Source organism: Sitodiplosis mosellana, unplaced genomic scaffold (genome assembly GCF_009176505.1).
Source record: "Sitodiplosis mosellana isolate CC-2019 unplaced genomic scaffold, AAFC_SMos_1.0 Smas_scaffold_6226, whole genome shotgun sequence".
Classification (NCBI taxonomy): domain Eukaryota; kingdom Metazoa; phylum Arthropoda; class Insecta; order Diptera; family Cecidomyiidae; genus Sitodiplosis; species Sitodiplosis mosellana.
The window spans coordinates 20,878,526-20,890,055 of record NW_022601467.1 but is presented as its reverse complement, the minus strand read 5'-3'; the positions used below and the strand labels follow the sequence as shown (position 1 = coordinate 20,890,055).

General features: G+C 36.4%; 1 protein-coding gene across 4 annotated transcripts in view; it reads left to right on the top strand.

Moving 5' to 3' along the window:
* Positions 1 to 11,530, top strand: part of LOC129578842 (uncharacterized) — a 61,358-nt gene that overhangs the window by 23,911 nt on the left and 25,917 nt on the right. For all 4 annotated transcript variants that reach the window (XM_055468028.1, XM_055468024.1, XM_055468026.1 and 1 more), the window contains exon 10: positions 10,654 to 10,786. In XM_055468028.1, the coding sequence (XP_055324003.1) occupies positions 10,654 to 10,786 (133 nt within the window). The remainder of the gene's footprint in view (positions 1 to 10,653; positions 10,787 to 11,530) is intronic.

Here is an 11,530-nt window from a genome sequence, read left to right as displayed (position 1 = left end):
TCTCTCTCTCTCTCTCTCTCTCTCTCTCTCTCTCTCTCTCTCTCTCTTTGTTTTGGTTGTGAGAACAAACAAACAGCTAGATATATGGTTTTGATTTACCTCATACACTTTATAATTCGAGAATGTTGACGCCATTTTCTCCGAGGCGATGATAGTTAATTCCATAATTAGCACCCGAACGAATGTTCACCTTTTGAACGATATAGAAAATGATTTCCAGCGTGACATCAAAGCTGCAACTAAAAGCGCTATCAAATGTCATTCACATTGACAATGAGTAATTGAAAAGATTCGCTCGCTGAAAGTCTATCACTATAATTTTGGCTCGAATTTCATCTGAATTTATAAATGTATATGCTAGTTTTGGCCATGGAAATGGATTGAAATTGGTTATGAATTCGCCTGCTTTTCAGTTCATTACAGTTCAAATTGAAAAATGAAATTGGCGCACATTTCAATGACCAAGTAAAGCAAGAACGTAAATTAGTTTATTTTGTCAAAATATTACCATAACCGTTATATTGTTTGTTTTGAACGTAAAGTGGCCAACCTTTGTCGCCACAAATATTAATATTTATGTCAACCAAACGCAATGATAATGAGGCTAAACAGGACAAAAAGTTTCTAATTTCCCTTTAAGCAAGCCAGCGGAACGCGACAATTTGCATCGTCTATCGTCAATGCAAAGTGACACTGACTGTTGCCGTGTTATTGTTGCATATTTATGAAGCGCGTACGTCTTCTTCGCGCCTCGCGCTCGCCTTCCATCCGAAAACCATACAACAAATCTAATGCGCTGTGCAATTTCCTTTTGTAAATGCTCAATTTGCTCAAGTGTTTAAATACAATAGACAATTTTCACCGAAATAACGGAAGAGGTAACAAGGAAACGACGGTTCTTAGTCGATTCAACGACGATACCTGATATCGTAGCGACGTTGTTGTCTCGTGAGCACAGAACAAGAAGAAGAAGAAGAAAGACGGTCATGATGATGTTGAACTATTCCTCACGCTATAAGACACATGCACAATGATTTATGTGATGTTAAAATGAATTTCATTCGAAGTTTGGCTATGAGTGTGTGTGTGTGTGTGTGTGCATTGACAGCAAAACGGCACGTATCACTTTCTGCTTCCACTGATACAGTAGAGGCACACTCTGGCACATAAAAGTGTGTCGAACTGAATTGAATTTATAAAGCGCTCGCCCCGAATATAAAGTCATTGCGACTTGGCATTGGTGTGTCGAGACAGTCAGTTCGTCTTGTTTTCCATTTCACTTTATATCCAAACAGTATAATGAAATGAATTTATGCATATACAGTATACACCTTATGTAAGTGTGGTGTTGTAAAGCAGCAGCAGCAACACTAACAGACCACCAAACAGCACATCAGGCTGTCATCGTGTTGCCGTGCATACGCATCAATTCGTTGAAGAGAAATTGAACGAGAGCAATAAAATTGTTTTCAACTGGTAATTGAACTTCCGTTTTTCCCTTATAAGACCGATGAATATTTTGTCTGACTGCCGCTGTGGGTTTCGTGTGTATGTATGTTCACCTTATTTCACTTTCTATTTTCTTGCGCCGTATAAATTGCTATTAAAGCACTTAAAAGGTTCGTTTACAGTCGCACCGATCCGCACCATAGACATGCCGCGATGCCAACCAAAAACGCGGGAATATTTTAACAATGTGTATGTGTGCAAACAAATTGATTTCATGCAATTGTTTTCCCTCAATTTTATGTTTTAATTTGCCTAATTAATTGAACTCTTATTCGCTTTTGATTCTTTTTACGAACACAGAGACGAGATAGAGAAAGAAGTTTGAAAAAAAAAGCACGGCAATTAAAAAAAGGAAACCCGGTCGCGGCATTGAATATCACCGAATAAAAATGTTGCAAAGGGCCATTAGTATCGCGTTACCCATATAAATATTTAATAATATGGTGCCATGTGTCAGCCGAACGGAATGTAGGCCAAATACCAAATTAATTATGCACAATGGACGTATACAAAGTAATATGTATATCTAAAGTATGTTTTATAACTTGCACCAAAACCATCTTCACCGTTTACAAGCAAAGGAGACGCCGTCGCATACAATGACAACAATAGGGAAAAAAACATACAACCAAAGCACATTCCATTATTTCCACATGTATTCGGCTATTTTGCTTTTCATTCACATTATTTTTTTGCAATTAGATCAAAGGAATTTCGAATGCATTCACTCACACAAATACCAACAAAGGCATGAAGAACCATTTTGTATGCAAAAAGTAATATACGCGCAATCGCGCGCTCATACATCATCACCATAGAATATAAGTATATTTTGAATATGATATGACCATGGAGAATATACATATTTGATGACTGAATTCGATTTTCTTGTGGCATCATTCCCTTTATGCAAGGAACCTTCCTTTATGGAAGGAACCAAGCCATCGGTATCATCTTCGCCAACGTATTATGTTTCTAATCATTTATGAATTTCGTATCGATTTCTTAGCACGAGGCCAAAATCAATTCATGTAAGAGCGTTTACAGATCAAATCCGCTTTTGTATGTGCGCACCTTTTTAAAAACAAACGGTGTTTTTGTTTTTACTTTTACGTCCATGTCGGATCTTACGTTAGAACTCGCTTTTCTTTCTTTTTTGCCACTATTTCATTTTTTTTTCTTTGAGATTTCATTCCATGAGCGTGTAATTTATGAATCTCAATGTAAATTATGAGAACCACATGTAAACCTGTTTAAAAACCAGCCCACGAACATTTCTTCCCCCCCCCTCTCTCTCTCTCTCTCTCTCTCTCTCTCTCTCTCTCTCTATGTGTGTGTGTCTCTATGTCTCTTTCTGACGAAAATTTGAACTTCATACGTGTATTTCACATGATTATCTTTATGATTACAATGCGCATAAGCATGATGTGGGCGAAATTATCTAATGATATCAGGCACACACGCATTCACCTCACTAGTTATTACTATGGCATATATACGGCATATTTATAAATAATATTAATTATAAGCCGAACGTAGTAACCGATCTCTATCGCCTGCAGCACAATTCCGAGCATCTGCACGAGCGAGCGAGCCAACGAACACGTTCTTGACTTCAAAAATCCGTCTTTACATAAATCACTTACGTATGTATATGTACCATATTGACACTTTGAAAATACTTTATTACCGTCATATTTACCTATTCAACATTCCATTCTATCCGGGAAAACATATTGATTTATTATAACAGTTCATTCTGTTTTACATCATCCGGCAATGGCAACAGCGAATACTTGAACATCGCTTGGTTCTGTAAGTGATTTGGTTTCCATGATATGGACATTTCGTATGAAAAGTACATTAGATGGATCAAAAGTGGCAAAACAATGCCGACCGCATGAAGATCCATTTTGAAGAGCTTTCATGCTGCTGCATTGACTTGCATTCACACTCTTTGAAATGCAATATGCAAACTTTGCATTGCAAAGGAAATCGCGTACATTAAATTCGAACGAAGTAACGCGATTTTCAGAATCTGCGCTGCACCAAGTACAATTTTGATACCGACTCACTGATAGATGTCGACTTGAATTATTTACAGCGTCTATAAACTACTCCCTATCAATGCAAATAGTTTATTAGCCGAAATGAAGTCGAATCCGGTTGAGTTAGTTGAACTCAATATTGAGTACCTGTTGAAAAGAATTCTTTAAATTTTGAATGCATTCACTAGTTGTATCCCATATATATGTGAAATACTTCAAGAAATTGCATCACAAACGGGTGAACACATGAATGAACCTATACATCAACGGTATCAATACTTTCATGTGGCTAATTCACCTATTTTGATTCATTTTACAATTTCATTTAATAGATTAGTTTTCTACATATCTTTCAAATTCTTACCAAAGTTCAACATTCATTTGTATCGCCCAATTCAAAATAATGATTAGCATCGAATTTTGTAACACTTTCAGTGAACATTCAATCCCTCAAATTCTCAAGTAGTTTTTACGTTTAAGCTTCGGGAATGAGTGTAACACTAAGCCGATGCATTCTCAAAAATTGTTGCATCAACATTTCATCATTCGTTTTGTATTTATTACCTACGAGAAAGAAATTCTGCGCCAAATCATGAAGCCATTGCAACAAGTATTTCGATGGCAAATACGTGCATTGCAGACATTCGAATAGATTATTATATTTTATGAAGCACATTTTAAGTCTACAGTTACGACGACGAGTGTCATCGCTATTGACCGTCGACACAGTGGTATACTCTATCGACTTATGAGCCACGATAATAGTGGCCACGACGAGAAAATGCGAGACAAGTTTGTCGGTTGATGTTCTCTTCTTCTTCTTCTTCTTGTTTTTTTTTCTGTAAAAACGATGAGGTCAGAGTCGAAAAATAACGAAAGCGAATTGAAGCGACCGCGCGATTGGCGTCACATTCTCGGAAATCGAAGGGATGGATTCGCACCCATCGATATATTCTATGTCGCCAGAGTGGAATTTTCGACGGACAAAAATGATACATGAGAATAAGATAGAGAGTGAGCGGGAGGGGGGCAGATTGAGACAGTTGCTTGCGATACAATGTTCGGGGCGTAATATTGGCGCATAGAATAAAACGAAAGAAATATGTACCCCCAAGGAGTTATTCACACTAACAGGATGTAAGCGACGTAGTGTACGTCATATTCATGGACGTGCCATTAGACAAGCAATGAGCACACCGTATCACACAGTACTTGTTCGATGTTTATATGCACTGATGCAGCTTGGTAAATTCAAGCAACAGCCCGCATATATGCACATCGTTCAATGTCCTTGTATTTTCACATCAAATCCAAATTACAACCCAATCTGAGTTCATTACATAATATCAAACACACATAGACATACGCACACGTTCGCACAGCGAGAGTGGTTGCTCGTCTATTTTTTTCTCTCTCTTTCTCTATCTCTCTATGCCATTTCCATTCACATGGTGAAGCCAAAAAAGGGAAACTACATGATATGCGCTCACAAACGAACATCTATTGAACAATATCGATTCGTTTGTAGTTTAACAGTAGGAAGTTCATTTGTTTGCGCCTCGGTTCTCTCCAATTTCAATTGGCATCGGATGATTACGATAATGGTGGTAATGGCATGATGCGGATGGTGTCGAAAAGAACAAGTGAGCAAGTCAGAGAGAGAGGGACATTCGAGACTCGGCATTGATCAACAACAACAACTACAGCTACAAGAACAGTGTGACAAACTAACAAATATGATATGATTCCCTAATTTATTTCCATCCTTCCTTCCTTCCTTTCATTACTTTAATTGGAACAACACACCAAATTGGATCGACAATAAAAATAAATAACAAACATTATTTTATACAATCAATTCGTAATTTTATATTCCAAACATACTTCTTGCATGCATTTCATCCGCTGTTGTGTGCACTTTTTTTCCCCAGTCCCATTCGTTGCTTATGTGTCTGTCGGTCTAGATGCTTTCTTGTGTCATTTAACAGTTCCTTTGTATTGATGTGGAATCCAATTTACATGCATGTTTGAAATCAAACACAGATTTTTATGAATGCATGCAAATTCATAATAATCAATTTGGCGCCGATTCGATTGCAAACAAGCGACATGGTTACAGATTACAGAGTAAATTCGATCAAAAACGCCAAATTAATCCAAAATGATCATGTTACTGTGTTATTCATTTCACTGTAGCTAAATTACACTGGAAAATGTTGTTGATTTTTTGCCCATGTGTTTTTTGGTTCGTCCTTTTGCCCTTTCCATTGAAGTATAAAACCACGATCACATCACTTAAATTGACTTTAATTATGGTTTATTTACCACCGACTGTGAAAAATCCGTTGAATTCATACATTTTTAGTTGTATGTTTTTACATATGTGTGCGTGTTTATATTGGATTGCCTGCCAGTCAGTCAGTCAGTCATTGCGCCTATTTGAGAGGGAAAAAGTATGAGAGGCGTATGTGTGTATGTTTATTTTTCATATTACAGCTATTGGCCCATCGATGAATTGGGTATTTTCAATATAGCGTCAATAATAGAGTTATTAATGAATTCATGAGATTATTAATTAAACATTTATACGAGCCTGTGAATATATTTCGAACGCCCATTTCCACTTTTCGATTGTTAATTAACCGAATTGTATTTTTCGTCGAAACGACACGGATTGATGCTCATTTATTTCCCGCCCGATGCCATTTACGCTGTTTGCGAATGCTGAAATGTTGCGAAAGCAATTTAAATACTTTTATTTCGCAAAGAATTACCGGGAAACCGTATATATCATCTGTGAACGAGGGAATTATTATGTCTTGTGTCGGCTTATCTCGTCATGCAATGGAAATATATATATATATATATACATACATCCCAGCTATAGAACGTCTATCAATTACACATTAGATTTAGTTAAGATTTAGACTCGCGTTCCGTTGCTAAGACAGAGGATATATTCTACCCCCTCTCCCTTCGGGCGATGAACAATCACATGCTTTTGTCGGCATTTCACCTCAACGTTGAATTGAATATTTATATATATGTACAGTTATATCAAATCGTCCGAATGGTTTCATATCAAAAAACTATTAGCATTTACAAAATCGTAGTAAAGCAAACTGCTTCCGTATGTCGTGCCGAAACACATGAAAACGTAATGAGGTTAATGATTAGAATTTGTATCATCGGTAAAATTCATATACAGTAAAACCTGTCAATAACGGAATCCCATGAGGAATTTTTTTTTTCCACTATTGACACGAATTCCACTATTCAAAGGTTCCGTTATTGACAGATTTTTGAGTCGAACCAAACATGATTTTCCATTATTGAGGGTAAAAAGAAACAAAAAAAACCGAAGCATACATTTTTATAGGTATTTAATGATCAAATCAAGCGATATAATAAAGGTGAGAAGGAAATACTGAAATAAAAGTATTTTTTTAATAAATGAATAAGGGAAAGAACGAAAAATGAAAAAAAAAAACAGTGAATGACAAACATTATTATTTAGAACAATCAAGCAGTCTAAACAGTGACTCAAAATGAGAAAGTAAATGATACTCATTTCTTTCACTGCCAAATTGGCAGCGATAAATTCTGCATTTCATCAAATGAATAAATGATTTTCAAACTTACTGTAAATATACTGAATTGCTCGCGCCAATCGAGTGGATGTGTTTTTATTGGGAGCGATTAGCAACGATTTTGGCAGACGAAAGTAAAACATGATACTGAAATCAATGTAATGTACATTGTATAGTACTGCAGGATTTTTATGATGATCATTGGTTTTGATAAAGGAAAAAATATAGTTTTAAATGAAAAAGACACGGAAAAAAGACGAAAAAAAGTTTCGTCAAGAAATTTTTTCCACTATTCGGAGTTTCGGTTTTCCGTTATTAACAGGTCAATTTGTATGATAGAGCTCAACGGCCAAATTTTTTTTCCACTATTGACACGATTTCCACTATTCCCAGGTTCCGTTATTCACAGGTTTTACTGTATAGAATTCAATATCGGAGTATTTCTTTTTGCTTAAAAGACCGAATTTAAAGAAACGGCTCATTTGGTTCGGAGCTATGAAAAGCTTGTATAAATTTTTAAACACAACAAGTATATGACCTATTCGAAAACATTTTCAAACATATCGATTGAAGTTATCCGAATTTTGTATTATCCTCTACAAAAAAAAAATCACCAGAAAATCGGTTATCTTTCTTTCAATCGACAGCTGTCGGCCCAAAATGCAATGCCAAAAAAAGAACGTCGAGAGATTTAATCCTTTACCAAATATTGTTACGCTCTAAATTCCTTGCTGATTTACAAGCTTACCGACGTAATTTTTTTTTTATTTGTCTACTCGGTGTGTGTGTGTGTGTGTTCTTGTATTTCGCTTGGAATCTCGAATCCCTGCAAATTGAAATGCTTCGTGTCGGCTATCTATTAAGTTGAGTTTGAATTTAGTCAAAGTATTAAAGCGATTTTAATTACTTGTCTGTCATTTGGCTTAATGAATTAGCATTCTATGGAAAGCCTATATTTTCCGGTGAGCGCTATTTGATTAACACACTTCTGGGCTTGTGAACATGAACATCATTCAATAGTTTCCAACGAGGGTACATACAATAATGTTTTGATTCGGAGCATTTGTAATCGTTTTGCATGTAACAAATGTTAATGTTAAATTTGCTTCATTTTCTATTTCAATTTAACATGAATTATATGAATATTGCCTAAAAGTGCCGAAATATCTTGAAAATCTTTCACTCACATGTAGATCCATACAAAGTGTTCGCATATCCAAACAACATACACAGAAACCATTCAGAAGATTTTGTGCTTGAAGCGCACGAATCGACAAACAAAAGCAAAATCTAGTTCGGAGTATGGAGAGCGATTCAAGCAATTTGCTGTAAGAAGATTGGATTCTTGTAATTGAAAATGTGATTTTTCTTTGTTTGCGTTCTAAAATGCAAAGATCAAACGTTTGCTGTGCTTTGTTCTAATGAATATTGAACAGGTATTTGATTAGTCATGATAGAGAGAGCAGGAGGAGTGTGTCTGTGTGTATGCGGGGTAATGTGTTTGTTTCATATGGAATTGTCATCAGGAAAACTAATCACAAATACTGCTATGCTGCCGTAGTTGAACCGTTTGGCTTTGATTTGGTTGAGCAATATCGCTATTCTTTGTGCTGTTATGGTATGCCATTTTTTGACGTTGATTTTGATGCGATGTGCGGTGTGGACGTTTGTTTGTGTTGTTTCGGTGTGTAGTAGTTTGGTTTCAAGATTTGACCCTTACATAATATATTATTTATTATATTGTTGTTGGGTAAACTCTTTAGTCTCAGTGGTGAAAGAAAGGGTCATTCGCATTAATATGTTTTGCTGAAAACAATCGTTTGCTCCAACAAAACACCAACACACATACACATACTGTTGTACTCCCATTTATTCATTATTATTGTTTCATGTTGTTTTCGCCCTTCGTTTCGGGTTTTTTTTTTTGTTTCTTCTGCCATTGGATTTTGTTGTGCTTATTTGCGGCGCTCACTTTATTACAGTTTTTTTTTGCTTCTCTTGGTCGCACTGTTGCACGCAGCTTGCATTTATGTTCACGCCAGATCACTTTCTCTAGCGCTCTCTCGCACCAAGACCAAAGCGTGGTCTGTTTATATGTTTGATATGTTATCGTCGTACCGTATTATCGCATCAGTATCATTTGCCATTTTATACTCACGAGAAAACATTTACCGCCGAATGTTTCAATGGATTTAGCTTTTTCGAAGGAGTTAATCACAGAGGAACAAAGCGTAAAATAGCGAAACAGAAAACAATGACGCCGTCGCTGCTGTCGCCATCAACAACGATCCACACATAAAGAGACAGAGTGAGACAGTCGCACATACTCGATTCGGGTGAAGTGGACAATGTTGAACTGATGAAAATGATAGCCTAAACTTAAAATCCATGTTTTTGGCTTTATTAAATGATGTCCGTTTGTTGCAAACTGCTATATTTTTGTGCAAAACTTTTAGGTTCACTTCAATTGGGTAGTTGTTGTGTTACCCATTAGAGACTATAAATATAACAATCGATTTCAATAGTTCACACTCAAACATCGCACGAGTTTAAAACAAAAAAAAAACAGAAACACATACATGCATTCGATGGCAAACGCGACACAAGGATGAAGCGCCCGACTACTCTTTGTTTATCGTTTTAACTTCTTGGCACAAATTGAATGAAACGAACTAGATAGAATGACGAACCGAGACAAACACACACACAAAAAAACGTACACACAAAATCCTCTGGAAGCGTTGAAACGTATAAAATGCATTTACATTTTACTTGATTAAATTTTCATGAAGACGTACACGAAGAGAGAGATAGAGAGAGAGAGAGAGAGAGAGAGAGAGAGAGAGAGAGAGAGAGAAAGTAAAGCGAAAAAAATGGAAAACATGGCAAAAGAAAGGATGCGTTCAAGAATTTGTAATGCAAAACAGTGTTTATACTCTCTTTTTTTCCTCCTCCTGTTCGCCCCTGTTTTTAATTTATCAAGTTCATGATGCGTGAATTGGAATAGCTATTAACTACAGATTGAATAAAGAAGATTTTTTCTTCTTTTATGAAATAATATAAGAAATGAGATTCGTCTTTTCTCTTCCGTTTTTCTTATTTCACGTTGTGTTGTTTTTTTTTTTCATAAAAAGTTCCTTTTTTCCAATTAAATTGAATAATTGCTCATTCTGTGGTGCTACAGTCCACAATGTTATTCGATACTTGAATAATAAACATACAGATACACTGCGCACATATTTATTTTGAACCGTTTCGTCAGTGAACGATTTGAAACCGCACAAAAGCTTCATTCAATTTCGATTTTCAACAATTGATCACGCGAATGCATTCACAATATAAAATGTGCTGCAAACCAAACCACGATGCAATTTTAGTTGATGGGATTTAAAAGAATTTATTACATTCAGCAGCTAATTTGTAATAAATTAAAATGCGTAAACTCTCACCCCATTGCCCGATAGCTGATACCACATTGTAATCATGTTGTTTTTGTTTCATTTCAGGGATGGAAGCAATTATGTCGGAGTTTTTCAACGACACAACTACCGCATTCTACATCATTTTGATTGTATGGATTGCAGATCAATACGATGCCATTTGCTGTATTACGCCAATCACCAAACGACACTGGCTGAGGTATGAAAATGTTATCTTTAAAATGAGCATCACGGGCGAAAGACACAAAGAGGAATGTTCGCATATGAAAAACGTTCGAATTTCGGGTTTCTCTTAAGTTTCCCGTGAATTAATTTAATCCAGTACTGAGCATATCATCATCGGGTTTTCTATAATTAAAACTTACATGAAAAATCCGCCTGATACTGTCATTTTGTGCCAACTGTGCTGGCGATTGATTTTTCCGTACTAGATTTATGATGGCGAGCAGCTGTACTATGAATTGATGAAAGAAAAAAAAGCGATGGATTTATAAAACGAAATGGTCGTCTCGTTTCGAAATGGATCACGAACAGCAAAATTGGCGATACACACACTGGCAAGATTCATTCGTTTCAAGTTGATTCGTTGCAATGATGATATGGTTTGTCGTTCTTTTTACCCAACAACATTAAATCTAAACACAATTTAGACAATTCGATTTTCTAGTTTTCTGTTTGCGGTAAAGTGACGAGACAAATAGACTCAGTCCCTGTGTGCGGTGATATTCGCACTAAACGCTGATTACTTTTGAATCATTGGCGTCTAGAGTTCTGTAGCCCGGTATATGGCTTCGGAAACACGAAGAATCGACCGTCTGACCGTGCCGTCCATTCATTCATCGCCATTACATGATCAACTTCAATTTGCATCGACACAACAAGCGTTGAGCAGTTGCGCCCGCTCTCTCTCTCTCTCTCTCTCTCTCTCTCTCTCTCTCTCTCT